The following is a 19,512-nucleotide window of genomic DNA, read 5'->3' as shown; positions in this document are numbered from 1 at the left end:
TAGTCCTTAAAAAACGACAACTCTGGCTTCACAATTGTGTAATTTTGTAATATTCCGGCGTTTTGTTATTTGTTTTGATTTTTGTATTTCAACAAACGAATCAACACGCACTAGAGTTGTCCATACAGAGCAGAGCGCATGGAGTGATTCTGTTTTGGTGTTTAATCCGCGCTAATAAATATTTTTTTATTGGTTCTGTTTGCTTATTTGGTTTCTTATGCTAATGAAACGTGACGAATATGTTATTAATATCATGAAAAGTCGCGAATTATTCAACTGCAACATCGAAATAAGTGAACAAATCAAGAATCGTGGAACTAGTTCCCATTACGGATTGGATTCATTAACTCCTACCCCGACAAAAGTCAGCTTCTTTCCATCGCTAACCGCAATTCTTGTCATTTCTGATGCATTTGTTTACAAACTACGCGAATCACTTTCCTGCAGGGCAGTACACAACCACCAGCGAAAATTTTTCCTGCCTTCTGATTACTTTCGTATGGTGTCACCTGCGGGGTGTGTGGCGATTTGAAAATGGTGATAATTTAGTAGATTGCAAGTAGTGGCTGTGACCTTATCGAACACTGCATTGCAAAGGGAATGCAATATTTTCGTCTGCGGTAATGTTTAGCGTGTGAATTGTGTGTTGTCTGTGCCGTCGTGATTGTTGTTGGCAAAAAGTGGACAAGGAATCGAAGCGACCGATCTTGATTATCGATTATTCAACTCGTACGGGAAGGCTGGACGGTTCTGCTTTACGTTGTTGTGAGACTGTAGTGTTACCTTGTAGCACAAAGAAGGCTCGAAGGTGCAACACGTCCGTTCCCAAGGATTCGCGTACTCGTGCTGCCCATAATAAGCGAACGACAAACGGAGTGACAATGCCGAGTACACTGCTTTTTGCGAACAGCAATGAAGGCCGCGTCTACGCACTCTCCACATCCGGCTCGGCCTGGCGCGAGTTCCTGTACCTTGGGCTGGAGTTTAAGAAAATCTCCGTCGTGCCCCACTTCATGTGGGCCATCGGGGGCGACCGGCAGGTGTACGTACACGTGCACGGGTTGGATGTACCGATTCGTCTGAAGGAGGAAGCGTACGAGAATGAGCGCTGGCTACCGATCGAAGGCTTCTCCAACCGATTGTTGCCGACCGATCGGTTCCACTTTTCCAACGCCGACGGAACGGTCGATCGAAACATTGACAAAATCCGGCTGCCCTCGATGGCGTGGCAATGGGAGGGCGAATGGCAGCTCGACCTGTCGCTCGACGGGCAACCGCTGGATCACGACGGGTGGACGTACGCCGTCGACTTCCCGGCCACGTATCACCCGCAGAAGAACTGGAAGTCGTGCGTCCGTCGTCGCAAATGGGTCCGCTTTCGACGCTACTGTGCCCTCAACTCGTGGTGTGCCGTCGCGCCGCTGCATAAGGATCCAACGCAGGAACCGTTTATCGACGTGTCCATCGGTGGAGCGAACGTGCCCGGTGCCTCCCCGGGGCTGCTGCTCGTTTGGGCCGTAACGGCGCACGGGCGCGTTATGTTTCGTTCCGGGGTAAGCACTACCGCACCGGAGGGTCTCCGTTGGACCGCCGTCACGACGCCCTCCGGGTGCGAGGTGTCACAAATTTCCGTCGGTGCAACGGGGCTCGTTTGGGCCGTGCTGTACAACGGTCGGGCGATCGTGCGGGCCGGTGTAACGCGCGATGCGCTCACCGGGAACACCTGGTTGGAGGTGAAACCACCGGGAACGAATCTGAAAATCTCCCAAGTGTCCGTCGGCACCAACTCGGTGTGGTGCGTCACGAACGACAATCACGTCTGGTACCGGCGCGGTGTCCACGGCGAGGCGTCGGGTGTCAGCGAAGACGCCGCCATCGGCACGGGTTGGGTCGAGATGGTGGGCAATATTTCGCACATTTCCGTCGCTGCCAACGACCAAGTGTTTGCCGTGGGATCGGAAGATCGGGCCCTATACTTCCGCTCCGGTGTGTCGGCATCGGATTTGACCGGGAAAAAGTGGCGCCTCATCCAGCTCCCGATGCAGCTGAGCCGAACGTCGAGTAACTTCTCTTTCTCCAGTCGCCAAAGTGGCAACAGCTCGCCGACCACCACGAAGCACCGCAGTTTGAACAGTCTCTACAAGGAACGGTTGCAGCAGGAGACGGGTAACGGCAGTGGAGGAGGAGGCGCAGGTGGAACTGGCACTACCGGTGGCATCGAGGAAACGTCCCGCTCGGCCCCGACGGCGAACGTTAAGAACCGACCCGAACTATGGCACAAACCGGAGCTCTCCCCCGACGCAATAGTGACCCATCTGGAAGGTGCCAAGCATCACGTGGGAAGCCTGGTCGAGAGCAAGCTGGCACAGAAGCCGGTCTCGCTGGAAAGTGTGGCCGGTACAAGCGTGCCAGTGAGCAACGAGGTGTACGAAATCTCCGGCAAGCAGTTGAAGAACTCGCGCGCCTGGAGTCCGGTACGGTCAGTCGGATCGGTTGTCGGCACCGAAGCGCACCCGGAAACGGACTCGTGTGTGTTCGAGGGCGAAACGTCGCGTGATTCGGGCGTCTTTGGCGAGTGCGAAGACCATGGAGGCTCGCAGAACTGGACCGATTGCGAGGTCCTTTGGGTGGGCTGTTCCGCCGGCGCCGTCACCGTCGATCCGGCCATGCTTCCGAACTGGTTCCACGATAGCTTCTCGCAGAACGCCTCCGAGGAGCTGAGCCAATCCTGGCGCCTCCGTTTGCTGGACGATCTCAAGAAGCGGCTGCCGGCCAAAGAGATGGAAAGCGGTGCGTACGCACACTATGAGAAGGCAATCGAAATGAGCTCGTGGGTGAAATCGGGCGAGGCACGGTGCGCCAAATCGGGCCATCCGTTCGAGGATTGTCTGATCGAGCTGGAATGGGTGAACAACCAGGGCACGGGACCCGACTCCGGTACGCTTACCGTCCTGAACTCGGACGGTATCACCACGAAGATGCAATTCTCGCTGTCGGAAATCACCTGTATCATGTGCTGCAGTGAACCGGGTTCGCCTCGGGTTGCCATCCATGCCCCTCGGCTGCCGCCCGGGTCTTCCCCACTGAAGCTACAGTTCAGCGGTGACACCGATCTGGAGGATTGGATCTCGCATCTCACCTCGGTTTGCTGTCAGATCAACGAGGTGCAGGGACGTCCTTCGGGGCGCTCGGTTTGGATCACCTCCGGCTTGGGCGACGTGTTCGTGTTCGATCCGATTAATCTCGAGGCGCAGCAGTGGAATGAAGATGCAAAGAGTTATCGACTGCAGCTCGACATGAAGGCAGCCGAAACGCCATACTTAACATCGCTTCACAATGGGTAAGAGAAGGGCATGGTTACTCATGGTGTACTTCGATTGAAGTACAATGAAGTGATTTTTTTTTATTTTAATGTGAGACGAGGTAATATGCACCCTTAAGCGTAAAATATAAATTTCGTTTAGGTACAATGAATGTTTCATGATAAATTTTGTAGATCTAAAATTGATTACCTGTGAACTTCGATTGCAGAACTTAGACAACCATCAGTTAGTTTATTTTTGACTGTGGCACATTGAACATGTTTGTAAAACTCGAGTGTGTTGTCTCAAATGCAAACAAATGGTTTCCGTTTCGACTACCAGCATTTAATTTCGATAATTAAGGCATATATGAAGCCTTAATTGATTATCTGTAAATATATAAATAGTTAAGAATTATACACCTCCTTGTCGCGATGAACCTCATGGATCATTGTTGAAATTTATTTTTTAATCAATTTTCATGGCTATATTTTCCTTCGTTCCGCTTTTCAGCATGATCATCGGTTCGCGGTTGGAAATTACCGGCTTCATCTACGACGACGCCGATCAGGTACGGTTCGATCTGCAAGCGCACCCGACCGTGCGCATGCGGCACAAGATGGAAACCCAACGCAACATCCCATTGCACATTAATCCACGCTTCAACGAAAAGCTCACCGTCTTCAACTCGATGTCCGCGTCCGCCTGGAGCGAGGACGAAATTCGCGACAAGCTGGTATCGTTTGCACCCGGGGCCGAGTTTAAGCTGGAAATCTACAGCGATACCGATGGGTTCCGGGTGCAAGTGAATGGCACGGAGCACCCAAAGTTCCACTACCGCAGCGGACTCGCGCCGGACACGGTGTGCAGTTTGTACAGCAGTGGGCGCGTGAAGATCCTGCACATCGTGTACGACAGCCCGAAGATTGTCATCCCATTGCGCGATGTCTACTGGCGCCAGATCGGGGGCCACATGAAGCGAGTCGTAGCCAGCCGGGCCACGGGCGTGGTCTGGGGTCTGGGGTACGATAATACGGTGTGGGTGTATACGGGTGGCTGGGGTGGTGCCTTCCTGAAGGGCTTGGAGACGAGCAATCAGGGCATCAACGTGATGACCGACACGCAGAACTATTACATCTACGAAAACCAGCGATGGAACCCGTTGTCTGGGTTTTCCTCGACCGGGCTGCCCACCGATCGGCACATGTGGAGCGACGTGACGGGCAAGCACAAGCGCAGCAAGGAGCACGCCAAGCTGCTGTCGATGCACTGGCAGTGGATCAGCGACTGGCTGGTGGACTTTCATAACCCGGGCGGCGTCGATCGGGACGGGTGGCAGTACGCGGTCGATTTTCCCGCCTCGTACCACGCGAAGAAACAGTTTACCGATTACGTACGGCGACGACGCTGGTACCGCAAGTGCCGGCTGACGACTAGCGGACCGTGGCAGGAAGTGGGCAATACGAAGATTGTGGACGTATCGCTGCAACCGGACAGCGACGAACGGGACTGCACGATCACGGTGTGGGCGATTGCGGCGAACGGGGACGTCCTGTACCGTCGAGGCGTGTACCAATCTCAACCAGCAGTAAGTTTTCCATACGTCACCACAAGGCCAATACTGAACGAAACTAATCTCTTCCCTTCTCTATCTCTCTCTATTCAAGGGCACCGGTTGGGAACACGTTCCCTGTGATCAACCACTGACGAGTATTAGTATATACGAGAACAAGGTTTGGGCCGTCGGTAAGAATGGGTCCGCATTCCTGCGGTGTGGCATATCGCTCGAAAACCCACTCGGCAGCAAATGGCAACTGATAGAACCCCCCGGTGGGGTCAGCTTTAAGCAGATCTCGGTGGGCAGGTGTGGCATTTGGGCACTTGACACGGCCGGGCGCCTGTCGGTGCGCAAGGAAATCAACGGTACGTTCCCCGAGGGCAGCCACTGGCAGCTGCTGCAGAACATACTGAACGATCCACCGCACTACGAGGGGAATAGTGGATTCAAAAATGTTTCCGTCGGGGAGCACGTGTTTGCCGTGTCGCAGTCGGGCTATGTTTGCAAGCGTAGCGGAATAACGCCACTCAATCCGGCCGGCACTGGATGGATTCTTGGAATTCAGGTATGAGCGTGACTGAAATGAAGAATTTAAAAATAAAGTAAAAGCACTATTATTCTTTTTAGGCCAACTGGAACTTTGTAAATGTGACCGGATTTTACGATTAAACGAACGTATGCTTCTTCGCCGTGCTTAAAGTGAATCTAGGCTTAAAAAGCAGCCTAAAAGACGCTATTGCTAGCTTAATGAAAATCTTAATGTAAATGGTATTACTCTTATATTAACCCTGTTTCAAACCTACTTACACTAATATATAAATAAAAATGCTACAGCTTAAATGAATAAAAAAAGTTGTGTCTATTGTCATAGAATGTTTTACGGTTCCATTTCACATAGCCTTAAAGCTAAACGAAATTAAATACCGTTGATAGGACACAACTGTTCATGAAATGTACCTAATTTACCCATACCCAATGCTGAATATTAAACTCTTTGATTCTTATTTTACTTTTAAATCCAAAAGAAGGCCGTTGGTAGCTGGAATCCGTAAAAAGGTCACCTGGCAAATTAATCTAATAATCCTTGCGGTATGTTTGATAAAAAATAAAAATAAATTATTGTGATTATGATTATGGTTTAAATGGTTGAAAATTATTTAAATTTCTTTTGCTATTGTTCCTGTTCAAGAATGTTTTTTTCCTAAAACTTATCAATTCGTTAATTTTTGACAGATTCTGGTGGTGTTTAAAACCAAAGATAACAAAACTAGGTGGGCTCTTTCCATTTTCAGAATGATAGTATTTTTATATTACTCATTATTATCATATCTGCTAAAACATTTTTAAGCAATTTGTTTAGATTTTATAAACCTCTGTTACGACTAATAATAGAACTATTTCTGGTTTTACTATTTTTCCCACCCATACGTCATGTCACGGTAGAGAAGAAGCTACCTTCTACATTAACACGTTACTTTGGCCAAAAATATCAAAACGCGTGTTTTCGTTTTGTGCTCATCGACGGAGTTTAAAAGAAGTTGTGTTTTCAGAACAATTTACCACACTTGAGCGTAATTTTCCAACTGCTTCAACTTCCCCGTGAATTATAAATGTCGTCTCCAGATTCGCAATCGGCCAGTAAGCCGGAAAAACCGGAAACGACCACCCCCAAGGTGGTGCTGAACGAGGACCAGCAGGCAATATTCAACCGGATTGCCAAGAATGAAAATAGTGAACTGCGTTTGCTACTGTCGCAGTACAAGTCCAACGTGGACTTTGTGGACGAGAATGGGATGACCCCGCTCCAGCACGCCTCCTACAAGGGCAACAAGGAAGTGGTCCAGCTGCTGCTGGACCAGGGTGCGGATGTGAACTCCGGCAAGCACGAGTACAACTACACGGCGCTGCACTTTGGAGCGCTCTCGGGTAGCGCGGACGTATGCCTGAAGCTACTGCTCGCCGGAGCCGACCTGAAGGCGGTGAATTCCGTCGGCCGGACACCGGCACAGATGGCAGCATTTGTAGCGAACCTCGAGGCGGTCGGCACGATCAACAACTTTGTGCCGCTGAAGGACATCGAGGGCTACACAGTGGCCACGGGCGGGTCCGAGCCAGCTCTCCAGCCTACGCTACTGGGACCGTTCCACAGCTTTATCATGCAGGTCAACATCCACCCGGTCCGGATACTGCTGAACCTGCAAAAGTATGGCCTGATGCCGGCGGACCTGAAGCGGATCCGCTCCGTGCTGAGCGATATGATGGACCGCGAGATGAAACATCGCGGTGGGGTCAACGAAGTGATGGCGTTCAAATATCACTTCCTTGCGTACGTCGTGGGAGAGATCGAGAAGCACCGCGACTACATTAACTCCCGCCGCGACGCCCAGCAGGATGCAAAAACCGACTTCATCGAACTGTTCGCCAAGCGGGTGCTGAAACCGAACAAGGACGGAACGCTGGACTACGTGGAGGCGCTGGTGCGCGAGTGCGTGAGAGAGTTTCCGTACCGCGAGTGTACCATCTTCCGTCAGATGGTGACGCAGCTCGCCAGCAAGGAGAACGTCGCCGCCGCCCTCGATATTGCCCGGGCGGCGATCAACGGGCAGCGCCCGTTCCAGGACACCATCTCGGTGTGCAGCTCGTGCGGGGAGGAAAAACCGGACAAGAAATGCTCCAAATGCCGGGAGGTCCAATACTGCGATCGCCAGTGCCAGCGGTTGCACTGGTTTACGCACAAAAAGTTCTGCGCCCGACCCTCTTCTACCGGTGCCGATGGTCAGTCGCCTGCCGTTGCCAAGGAGATTGATTCGACGGAAATCAGCGATCAGCTGCAAAAGCTCGTCGCCGGCTGAGATGTAGAGTAAATGATGATGAGATAGAATATAATTTTCCTACGTTCTTTAATGTCAAGCTGAATGTTCCCCCATCGGAAATCGGAATGTCTCCCTAGTGGAAAGTCATCTATCGGTGTTCATAGAATCGCAAGTTTATGGTCAGTGTCAATATTGTAAAGTTTGTAATAAGCGGAGTGTTCGGTAAGAAAATCTCGTCGAATAAACAGCTTCTAAAGGATTTGTTGATTTATTTATTTATCTTTTACTTGTAGGTACCAGTTTAGACTGAATCATTTTATAAACGCAGTAACTGTATTTATTGATCTTTTTATTATTATTTTTTCACTTATGCCATTTTCCACCCTGCTTAATTAGTAGATTTGGCAATGTTGACGTTAATTTGAACCAACGGAGCCGCGGCTTGATTAGGTTTCTCCGGCGCACCGGGACTTCTTCGCTGTCCTTCCGGGCGCGGGCCAGATGGCTTATTGGCCGGATGAGCTGGCCTCTTACCTTCACCCTTCGATTCACCGTCCGATTTCGGCACGCGACCATGTTCAGAACCTCCCTTTGGTGTTTGTGGTCGAGGATTTCCTCCCTTGTGTGGCTTGTTGTTATCCGGTTTTCCTTGCTTGTCCTGTTCTTCGCCGTTCTTTGGTGGACCATCCTCACTGTCGTGTTGACCATCTGGCCTTACTGAATTGTCGGCTTGCTGATCTTGCGGTGGTTGGGATTCGGGGCCCTCGCCGTTATTGGAGGGATTCTCTGGAGCTGGTTCGGATTGTTCACCATCCTTTGAGGGTTTCTCAGAAGCTTGATCCGCATCACCATTGGACTGCTGGTCCTTCGATGGTTGAGCATCTGAACCTTCCTCTTCGTTTGAGGGTTTTCCAGGAGTTTGATTTTCAGGTACTTCTTCCGCATCCGGTTGCTGATCCTGCGACGGTTGCGCTTCTGGTCCTTCCTCGTTCTGCGACGGTTCTTCTTCTGGGGCTGGATCTTCTGGCGCATCTTCAACATCAGGGCTTGCTGGTTGCTGATCGCCACTTGCTTCCGGAGCCTCAGGCTGCTGATCACCACTTGCTTCAGGAACGTCACGGTCTCCTGCCGCCGGTTCGAGGTCACTTCCGGAATCAGCCGAAGGGGTTTCTGCTGGGGCTCGGCCTACCGGACTTATTTCCAAAAGCCTTTCATACAGCTTGAGCAGATACGAATCGGACAGTCGTTCCGCATGGTGGAGCTGTCGGAGTTCCTCCTCTGAGAGGCTTTGTTGGGATGGTTTCGCCACCACAAGGGCAACTACACCAACAAGTAGAACTAGTGCAATTTTCACCATTATTATGCTTGCAATCGAGACACTTTAGTTCCGTTGGTCTCTCACGAAGTTCTGATATTGTACCTCTTCTTAGATGAGGCTTTTTATAGTGGATGGACACTATTGATCATGTAAATAATCTGAAGCTGCGGTCATCGTCACTGTTTACCGGTAAATGACCACTTGAACTCATACCGGGGGGGGGGGGAAAATTCAGTGATCAGTGCGTACTAGTGGCCCGTCAACGTGACCCGACAGAAAAATTTACTTAGTGAATTCAACAGAGGTACGTTGTCCTATAGTTTCAATGAATACACAAATTTGAATCCACTAAACTTACAATGTGAACAAACATTTGAAATTGAAAATATCTGCAAATAGGAATCAATCAACAGATTTAGCTTCTTAGTTACAAATACTGCGGGAAAAAAGGAAAATTAAAATATAAATTCGGGAATCTTAAATTTTTCGATCGAAAGATTTTTCTTCGGTTTGTAATATTTAATACTTGTTAATTTTTTTCCGCGTGATCATAATTCTATGTACATTAATAATCTAGTTTAAACACTCTCTATGTTTTCAATATTTTGTCAGTCGAATGATATCTTATACCTTAACTATCATTTTCGATTTTATTTTCCCACAAATCATGTTGAACTTATCTACTACTTGAAACAATGACTTGTACAATCATTGCGTTCCTCCCACGATGTCTGTAAAGATTCAGTAGGTGATAAAAATATTTGTTTAAAAATCGTAGCATTTCAATAAACGTGCGTCTAGGAGAAAGTTTGCTTATTACTCATTTGCTTCGAGTGGTGAAGACAACGTGCGAGCCTTTCCAGTGCTGGAAAATACAAGGGTAAATTGGACACTTCATGCTTGTACGTATCATCATCGTTCGAACGGTTCAACGCGAACGTGAAGGGAAGAGGGATAAACACATAACACAAGGGATAACAATTAAAAAACAAATTAAAAAACAAATTAAAAAAAACAAGAACATCTGATTGAGAGTAATTTGAATGTTACCAGAAAAACAAGCGTTGTTGAAAAGTAAAAATAACGAGAAGTCTAAAGGAAGGATAACAATGGCCCATCATAGGACGATCCAACGTGAAAAAGGCTCAACCGGAAGCAGATTCTGAGGAAAACGTTGAAAGCGAGAACGAACCCGCCAGAGATCCTTCTCCGGGAAGCGACAAACAACCCGATGAAACCCGAGCAAACGAACACCAGCTTCGTAAAGGATCCTATTGGTGAGCCACATCCTACGAATTCCGGATCGAAAATGGAACAAGAGCACGTAGAGCCATCTCAAGGGGGCTCTAATCCAGCTCAATCCAAAGCTCAGCGCAAACCGGAAGCACCACTGGTACAAATCATCGCGACTGCAGCTTCACTAACCCAATTTGATATGGGAGTTGGATTGAAATTGTTTTGGAAACTGGAAAATAACAGTAATTAAATTTGAAACAAAAAGCATGTCATCTTTTTCATTGAGTTAAAAAACCACAACTCCTTAATCTTTCAATTAGTAAGTAACCATTTTTATTACCATCGATCGTTTGCCAGAGTGGGTATTCCCCTATGTACAGTGCTTACGAGTAGATAAACGTTCCGGCTGCATCAAGTAGTAGGCTTCGGATTCCGGGACCTAAACCATCCGCCTACTTCGACGGATGCTAACTACTAAGCAATCGCCTACTACTACCTCGTTAATAATGCCTGTGTCGAAGTTTTATACATTCCCGTTTTTTTTTATTTTGTTGCCCACCCTTTCGTAACCAGCCCAACGTGGCGCACAATAACAAATCACGAACCATGTGCGGCCTATGCCCGCTCCTCGCTAAACTGTGTGCTTCTCAGTTCCGGTCCCGGAAATGTGGACCCAATTGGTGAAGCGGCACAATCCTTCTCTGGCCAACTTTTACCCTACACGCTTCTCTACAGTCAAACAGACGCGGTAGATTCCCTCTTCCTTCAAACAAAGACGAGCGGAAGAAGCAAACGGAATGTGTATTTTCCGGTCGTAACGGATTGGTAACGAATATAACGAACAGATGCCCTCTCTTGTTAATATCTACGAAGGTATCTAAACGGAACAACAACAGCAACAAATTAACGCGTTTTAAGCGTCCTATCGTTTTCGCATCGCCGTGCAGGCGAATGTGGTTGTGGCTTTCCGGTTAGACTTTCTTTCAACACGTTCTGACAGTGACACGCGTCCGACGCTTTACACACCCGCGTGGCATCGAGCAGTGTGTCCAATTAACACATGCACATTAAGCTAACCCTAGATTCACAGAAAAGTGGATTCTCTCCAATATAAATATAGTCCCTATAATATTCCCCTGGCGCGGAATATTGCCAACGTTTCGATCTCTCCAACACGTGTGTCCATTTGAAATCAGTTCCCAAGATCCGTAAGGGTAGGGTTTGTTTTTTTTGTTTTGTGTGTTTGGCTAGAACCCTTGCGTCTAATATTTACAACAAAAAAGAATGAAAAACCTTTCCCTCCGCGCAGCACAGTTTACAGTTCCGTCGAGTATTCCTCGGAGTTGATGGAAAACTTGCGCCAGCAAATGTGGTCACCGTTCGGCGGTGCCGCGTGCCCATTGCTGATGAAAATGTCCCGATTGTAGGATCCATGGTCCTGCTGGTAGGACACCGGTTGGTGCGGTTTGGGTGGGCCGTGTACCGGCACCACCATTCCGACGGTGCCATTCCCTGCCGGGTGGTGGTTCATGTGATAGTGCCTCTGCTGATGGTGGTTCTGGCTGTGGGCTTTGGCAAGCGGGTTGCGCACGATAGCGGTTCCACGCCCGAACGCGTCCGCATCGGTGGGCATGATTTCGATGCGCGAGGAGAAACTGTGGTCGGAAATTTTGCGTGTGCCCGGACCGAGCAGATCCGTCGGTCCGTTGCGATCACCGACCGACGATCGTTTACGTTCGTGGTCGGCCGCGCGGGACGTTTTGCGGGAGTTGGCCGAGATGCGGGGTGTCGACTGATCGTCACCCTCGTCCATGGAGGGTGTCGTGGTGGTAGTGGTAATGGTGGTCGTTGTGTCGGCCCGGGCTGGCGGTGGTGTGTCCATCATGCCATACTGTCCACCCACAACGGTGGTGGTGGTCGTGTTATTTCCGTGCTTGTAGTGCGGATACTTCTCCACGCTCATGTCCTCCTCGATGGCGGAATCGCCAAACACGGAGCCACTGTAATTCGGCGAGTTACTGCCGGCCGTCGAGAGGTTCCGGTTCGAGGACGCCCCGTACTTGTGCGAGTGCGAGTACTGGCCCTTCTTGATTGAGTTCGTGTAGTCCTTGGTACCGCGCCGGCGGAGCGTAAAGTCCCGCTCGCCCGTGTCCTCGCACACCGACTTCCACTGCTTCCAGGCGTGGCGCACGAGCGGATCGGCCGGGCCCCAGTCCTTCGAGGGCTTCGTCGCACCGTGGATCATGCTGCACAGGTTATAGTCAACCTGCTTGCCGATCTCGACGCACGCCAGCAGCACGATCACCGTCAAGCTGAACACGACCGGTAACCACTTCGGGAAGTAGTCGATCAGCAGATCGGTGTCGTAGTATGTGATCGCCCACCAACATAGCAGCGCCATCAGCAGCACCGGGATGAAGCCCCAGATGAACAGCCACGCCTTGAGCACGGGCCGCCCTAGCGAGAACTCCAGGTCGGTGTAGAGATTCTTCGAGCCGTACACCCAAATGATGAGGATGATCTCGAAGATCATGGCGCACACGGCCAGCGAGCCGACGATGCGTGTGTCCAGGATGCGCGGGAAGATGTAGTTCGGGCAGAGCAGGCCGGCGATCGCGACTACCAGCCCCGCCAAGCAGACGGTGTAGTTCGGATGCTTGCGGATGATCCGCGTCGAGGTATAGACGTACACGGCGATCGAGACGAGGGACGACACGAAGATCATCGCGTACGAGAGCGCCGGTATGAGCCGCTGGACCGTCGGGTCCGCCTCCTGCACCGTGATGGCCCGGTCGTAGATGACCGTGAGGGTGCTCAGCTCCGGATAGAATGGGTTCTGCTCGGTGAAGTTGTTGCGGTACTGGAACAGGTAGAACACCACCGAGATCGCCGTGATGAGGATGTTGAAGAATATGTACACGAATGATGTCCTACCCGGGGGAGAAATATTAAAAAAAAAGAACGTTAGAATTTGATAAACCAGGTAGAGAAATTTGAAAGTTCATCGCTTTACTTGTTAATTGATATTTATGAACATCGTACAACGAGTTGATTTCATTTGTCATAAAATAAATCAATGTTGGTTGCAAATATGCTACATATTATGCATTTAAAAATTGAATTCAACAACGTTTAAATTAAATTCCCAAAATTATTGCTTCGAAAGCTAGTTTACTGCCATTTTGTTTGTAAAAATTTCTAGATTTCCATTTCTTACAGTCTTGAAAACTTTTTGTACGTGGTTTTCTTTTCACTAAGTGTACTTAGTATAATCTAAGTGTAGTATATACTAAGTGTACTTAGTATCGGCCCATGAGCGCCGGGGCTCACCACCTCGACGGGGTGGGTTCGAATCCCAACCGAGACCGGACCCTCCCCTGTACGAGAGGACTGACTATCCACGTACAACAGGGAAACAAGTCTCGTAAGCCCTTAACGGGTAGGCATGACCAAGTGGTCGTTACGCCAAAAAGAAGAAGAAGAAGACTTAGTATAAATTTTATTTTAAAAAAACTTTACGCAACACGAACAAAACATGAAAGTGTTGAAAACTTTTTGAAGGAATTTTAAAAAGTAATTGGAAAAAAGCTCTATAAAACTGAAGCATATTTTGACAATTTCAAATGTTTAGGCACTGGCGATGAGTAAAACAGAACGAAAACATCGGTTGTGCAAATACCAAAAGTTGGATATGTTTTCCAACTTTTAGTCCATATAAGTCCATGTAATTGGGTCATTTTACTTATGCTTTACACACAACATTCTTTAACTCTTTAACTCTATTGTTGTAAAATGAACGTAGATCGACTGCTTTTTCATGTCAATGAGATAAAAGATCTTTATTTCGACCGAATTTACTTACTTGATGGCATCACCTTTGTAGAGGAATTTCCCGGTGAGAACCGGCACGGCCCCGAAACCGATGTTGAGCGAGTAGATCACCTGCACCAGTGCGTTAAACCAGACCGTGCTGTCGGCGAACGATTCCGGATGGAAGGGCCAGAGCTCCGGGAGGTACTGCTCGTTGATGGCCTTCGTCACCTCCCAGCCGGTCTCGAAGATGAGCAGCGACAGCGCCACGAACCCGAACAGGTAGATCGAACGGCGATTGATCTTGCCACTGTGTGTGCTGCTCGGAAGAAGAAGAGATGCGATGCGATGACACATAAAGGGGGGAACCGCGGGGGAGGAGACAGGCGAGGGCTACTTACCAGACCATAGAGATGACCCACAGCAGTATCAAGCTGAGCGCCAGCAAGCCAAAGTACAGGGAACTCCTCCACACGGGACGTAGGAATGTTAATCTGCATGGTGAAAGCGGTCCAAGCGGTGGAAAAAAAACAGGTGGAAAGAAGAGAAATGGGCATTAGCAATCGAAGACCTATTGATGTAAAAGTGTGTCACAAGCCGTGTCGTCGTCGTCGTCATCACCGCTGCCTGGGGTGGAACGAGCCACGGACGGCATACTAATTGTGATGCATGGGACAGAGGCGAAAACAGGGGGTTGGTTGTTGGAAAGAACCACACTTACTTCAAACACTCCTGTCCAGTGCTTTGCTGTACGTCATATCCATTCTGAAAACGGGGAGGAGAAAAGCATTAGCCACGAACAAAACGAAGGAAAATGGCGGGGGGTGGGGGGGAGGGGAAGGATCAGAACCACTCACATAGATGGCTTGCGGGTTGATCGTAACCGTTTTGGAGCACTCCCGCAATGGCACAGATTTGAATGCGAGCATTCCGATGTAGAGCAGTGCAATCACGGATTGCATCGATGTCCATATTGCCGCCAGCCACGAAGCAATACGTCCTACTAGACTAGCACCTGCGAAGGGACACGTCGTGAAAAGGAGTTAGATTAATTTAATAAAGAGTAAATAGGATGTAGACTCGAAACGAAACAGCATTTTTAAGGCTAACACTTAAATACCAAATTAGTTAAAAGTGTTTTAAAGTTGAAACTTTGAGTTTACACTGTTTGAAATACATTTTTATGGTTTTCATTGTTTTAGAAATGCATGTGTTTTTAAAACTTTGCCTTTTCTCTAATCAAATTTATTTTATGACAAATTTTTATGCATTTGACTTGACAGCTTTTCTGTGATAAATTTTGTTTTGTAAAGATATTCCCGTTCTGGGTTCCTAATTAAACCTCAGTATCGTTTGGTTTGATGAATTATTGACCTTATGAAAAATTACGAATATTTAACACTAATGTCCACGGTCAACAAACTCTAAGGCTGTTTATGCATGTTGTATGAAAATCGTGTTTAAAATCTTCCCTTCAGTTCTGTTAGCCTATTTAAAAAATGTTTAAAAGTTAATTCATTTTAAAGGTAATATTTCAGTTCATAAAGACGTATTTCTAAAGTACGCTAACAAATTTTCATTTGTAAAACATATAAAAAAAAACAAAATTTTTTGACAAGAAGACAAACATTGAATTTTTGTGCTACATAAATATTGAATGTCTTAAAGATGCATTTTATTCAATGTGAAGGTAACGTATTATTAAAAATTTATTGTTGCACAAATATAGTATTTAAAACAGAATATTGGAACAGAATATTGTAAGGCCAATATTTTTCATGTATTATACTGATTTGGCTTGAAAATGCTTTGAAAATTATTAACTCATAACTTAAATCTCTTTTAATTGGGAATAATGATAACTCGTAAATTGGCAAAGAATATACAAAGATAATTTTCCACCTGTCGTTAGCGGATCAATCAGTACGTCTGGTACAACCACCAACAAACGGAAAACACAAAAACTTACCCTTGAGAAAGGGGGCAGCGCGCCACATGTGCGCCGAGCCCTGGCCGAGAAACTGCCCCAGCGAGATCTCGAGCAGCACCACCGGGAGGCCGACGAGGAGGAGCAGGATAACGTACGGCACGAGGAAGGCCGACCCGTACTGCTGCAGCTCCCGCGGGAACCGGACCACGTTGGCGAAGGTGAGGTTCAGGCAGAGGCACAGTATCACACCGCGGAATATGGATGATCTTGACTGCGAAACGGAGAGACAGAGAGTGTGATAGAGGGAAAGAGTTCAATTAGTTGACAGAACACGAACCCCTGTTTGTATGAACCGTCTGAACGATCGGAAAAGAAGGGTGGGCTGAAGGTATGTCTCAATGTTGCTGAGATTGGCACTGATCTCCAAAGAACGTACATTCTTATGGAAATTTCTCCCCATTTTTATGATAAAAATACGCAAGTTCTAAGTTACCCGTCAAACACGCGCTAAGCGAAATCTATTTCCAAAAGTACTTCCATTTAATTATACTTTGTACCCAATTCGATGCAGTTGCAAACAAACAGTAACAGAAAATGTAGATTAATGTTATTGTGCGCAAGTGAGTGTTGAACGGTAGAAGTGTTCTCTGGTGCGCATCGGGAATGGATGCGGGAAACATTTGCAATCGGTTTTGCTCGAATGGTTGCCCCACGAAGCGTACCGAATATCCTTCGCAAAAAAAGGTGCTTTATTCCGAGCTCAAGATTATCTTTCATCTGACCTTTCGTAGTCCTCAAATTAATGCAGAAAAATATTTATTATAGTGCAGGAATTGGTTTTGATCGGTTTTTCATCCTTCATCGTCCTATTATTACATCCTATAATGTAATATTATTTATCTCTGATAAATTGTGGTGCATTCTGTGTTCTAATTAATCATAAAATTATTTTTAAATGGTAATTTTTATTCGGTTTTGCATTACATTATTTCTCTTTATCTCGTAACCAATAAATTCAGCTCTCCCTCCGCCTGGCCGGGTGGTTTGAATTACGTGTTGGGCGCGGACGAAACGCTCGAAAGATTCGCAATCAACTGGGAAAACAAACCTGTTTTCCGCATTCCCCCCCCCCCCCCCCCCCCCACACAATACACTATCGCACATCATTCTTGGCCTCCCTATTCCTTGAGGGAAACCGCGCTTACCTTCTTGTAAAAACGAAACTGCTCGTCATCTCTGGTGTAGTAGAGATAGTCGAGCAGATACTTAGCGTTCGTGGCGTCCATTTTCTTCATCTTGAAGGCGAACGGTTCGCCCACAGGGGACGGTGTAAACTTCATTCGCACTTTCGCACGACGCTGCCACGGTTTCGGTGTTGTTCTTTCCGTCGATAGTTTTACATCAACACCGAGTGTCGTTAGTGTTGTTAATTATTCGTGTTTTCCTTCTCTTTTTTTGTTGTTGTGTATTTTAAGGTTTGCTTTCGAGCATTGGCACATTTAAAAGATTGACAAACAGCAGCGCGACAAAGTCAATGGACAATTTCCTTCCCCGCCGGTGGGAGGGAGCGAGGCCCGCCCCGAGGTGGTTGAGTTTCTTCTGAATGGGGCCGACGGTTCCGGTTGCACGATTTTATTACGTATGCAAAAGTTTGTTGACACGTTTGGCGGACGGGAGCAAACATTTGGAAGTTGACGCATTGCTGCTAACGGCTTCGCAAAGCGCGCCGTGTTCCGCGAGGCGGAGAGGGGGGCTGGCTTGTTGACAACTGTTGTTTTCTGTTTATTGACTTCGTCACTGATCACCATAAGTTTTTCCGCTGGACGCGCGACACTTTTTTCTTTTCGTTTCGGCTGCTCGTTGGCGATAATCGACCAACAATGTGGGGGAAATAAACAATGTTATAAATAAACATAAACACGGTGCGCGTCCGTTTATGGCCACATAGTTGAGGTGTTTTTCCCTCTTTTTTCGTGTGCGTGTGTGATCACTTTCCCTCTCGGGCTCAACCACGGTCTTGAGCGGGAGTTTTCCTCGAACGAGGTGGGAAAACGAAGGGGGTGACAACAAACGCGTTCACTTTAGCGGTGGATTAACTTTTCCCGTCCCGTTCCTTTCGTCATACCACGTGAATTGTCTTTGACAAAATCCGTTCAGCAGTGCGCGGTGATCCGATGCACCAATTTTTTACCACCTGCACTTGCACTTGTGGTTTGCGATTGCACGGGCGCTTCTCGATCATCGATCGCCGGAAGTCGCCATTGGCCACAGGAACCAAGAAAGAGCTACGTTTTCCTCCGAAGGGAAAAACACTCGCTCGGGGCTTGTTTCCAATTCGCTTCGGCGACAATGCGGCATAATTAACAATTTCTGTGCATAACGAGGCCAGTTCGCTTCTTTACTTTTCTCTTCGAATTGTCGCTCTAGTTTGTAGCTTTTTTTTTCCCCATGGGGTGTAGTGGAAATGTTCCTCCCGGTGGCACTAATCACATTTTCACACACCACTCATAATCGTTCACCTTCCGCCCACTTGACACAAACGAACGCCGAAGGTGCAACAAAAACAGGACCCGACGAAGAGAGAGAGAGAGAGAGAGAGAGAGAGACACCAAAATAAACACCAATCGATTCCACATTCCCGTGACGACCGGCTGAGAGACTGGGGGCGATTTTTCACAGTTTCACAAGACCCTAGATCCATCCTCCTTTCTCGCTGCCCCGCGGTTCGCTCGACGATGCACCCGGATGCACTTTTCTGTGGAAAGTTTTTTCTTCTCTCAACTGGGATTAGCGAATTTGCGACACTGGTATTGGTGGTTTGCAGCCACTCCGGTTGGCTCTTGCCGGATCGTTATCTGATGAAGGGCTTTTCATTTTTCCCTAGACCCATCTTTAGCGATCGCGTGATGGATGCCCTTTCGAGCCAAACGCTCCCAGCGATAGTAGGGTGGTACAGTTGCATGGTTTTGAACCCTTTTTTTCAATGGATTTTTCAGCGAAAAGTCCAAAATAAAACACGTCATGAAGAATAACAAAAAAAACAAAAAACGCAAAACAACAAACCCTTTTCTAATCACGCCATTCGAGGCGGATCTGGAGGGTTTTCTTTTTTCTTTTTTTTTTTTGGGCGGTACGTTTCGTTCGTTAGATCATCATCATAATCATCATCATTAGTTCCACATAGGCCACGCGGGGCCCCAACCCCTCACATGCAACTAACTGCCGCCGCTGCAGTCGCCCCCCCGGCCGATTGTTACCGAATATTTTCCTCCCACGCCATCCCCCCTTCGGAGGGGTTGGCGCTGAAAAGGAAAATTATGATGCGCACCCGCGCAAACCGTTTCGATAGCCAAAGTCATTTGGAAGTGTTAGATCCGTTTAGTGACAATGAAGGAGAGTAATTTAATTAGGAAAAACATTAGTAAATTTTGTACACATTACGAAATATTTGGGAAGCGTTTAATTAAGGAAAGTTTGAAATAGGAGTTTGAAAGTAATGCATTTAAATATTCCTAGCAAACGTTTTTAATAACTGATGTTATTAT

General features: G+C 47.8%; 4 protein-coding genes across 4 annotated transcripts in view; 2 read left to right on the top strand and 2 right to left on the bottom strand.

The window, feature by feature from the left end:
• The first annotated feature begins 881 nt into the window (after window positions 1–881).
• On the top strand, window positions 882–5,661 carry LOC131281198 (tectonin beta-propeller repeat-containing protein). Its single transcript, XM_058310461.1, has 4 exons — window positions 882–3,340; window positions 3,816–4,890; window positions 4,970–5,425; window positions 5,488–5,661. The coding sequence occupies exons 1-4, from the start codon at window positions 882–884 to the stop codon at window positions 5,527–5,529; spliced, it is 4,032 nt and encodes a 1,343-aa protein (XP_058166444.1). The 3' UTR covers window positions 5,530–5,661.
• Window positions 5,662–6,350: 689 nt separating this feature from the next.
• Window positions 6,351–7,932, top strand: LOC131291031 (ankyrin repeat and MYND domain-containing protein 2). The gene has a single exon (XM_058320226.1). It carries the CDS (start codon window positions 6,471–6,473, stop codon window positions 7,710–7,712), a length of 1,242 nt encoding a protein of 413 aa, XP_058176209.1. The 5' UTR covers window positions 6,351–6,470; the 3' UTR covers window positions 7,713–7,932.
• A 129-nt stretch (window positions 7,933–8,061) lies between these two features.
• On the bottom strand, window positions 8,062–9,030 carry LOC131294544 (basic salivary proline-rich protein 1-like). Its single transcript, XM_058322590.1, has one exon. The coding sequence runs from the start codon at window positions 9,028–9,030 to the stop codon at window positions 8,062–8,064; it is 969 nt and encodes a 322-aa protein (XP_058178573.1).
• A 1,514-nt stretch (window positions 9,031–10,544) lies between these two features.
• The window catches only part of LOC131282439 (sodium-dependent nutrient amino acid transporter 1), a 41,970-nt gene continuing 33,002 nt past the window's right edge, over window positions 10,545–19,512 (bottom strand). Inside the window, exons 3-8 of the mRNA XM_058311909.1 lie at window positions 16,007–16,238; window positions 14,895–15,052; window positions 14,759–14,802; window positions 14,439–14,531; window positions 14,090–14,356; window positions 10,545–13,157 (exon numbers count right to left, since the gene is read on the bottom strand). Coding sequence (XP_058167892.1) covers window positions 11,543–13,157; window positions 14,090–14,356; window positions 14,439–14,531; window positions 14,759–14,802; window positions 14,895–15,052; window positions 16,007–16,238 — 2,409 coding nt within the window. The 3' untranslated portion in view covers window positions 10,545–11,542. The remainder of the gene's footprint in view (window positions 13,158–14,089; window positions 14,357–14,438; window positions 14,532–14,758; window positions 14,803–14,894; window positions 15,053–16,006; window positions 16,239–19,512) is intronic.

Source organism: Anopheles ziemanni, chromosome 2, assembly GCF_943734765.1.
Source record: "Anopheles ziemanni chromosome 2, idAnoZiCoDA_A2_x.2, whole genome shotgun sequence".
NCBI classification, from domain to species: domain Eukaryota; kingdom Metazoa; phylum Arthropoda; class Insecta; order Diptera; family Culicidae; genus Anopheles; species Anopheles ziemanni.
The sequence above is the reverse complement of the archived record's forward strand: the minus strand, read 5'-3'. Positions and strand labels throughout refer to the sequence as shown.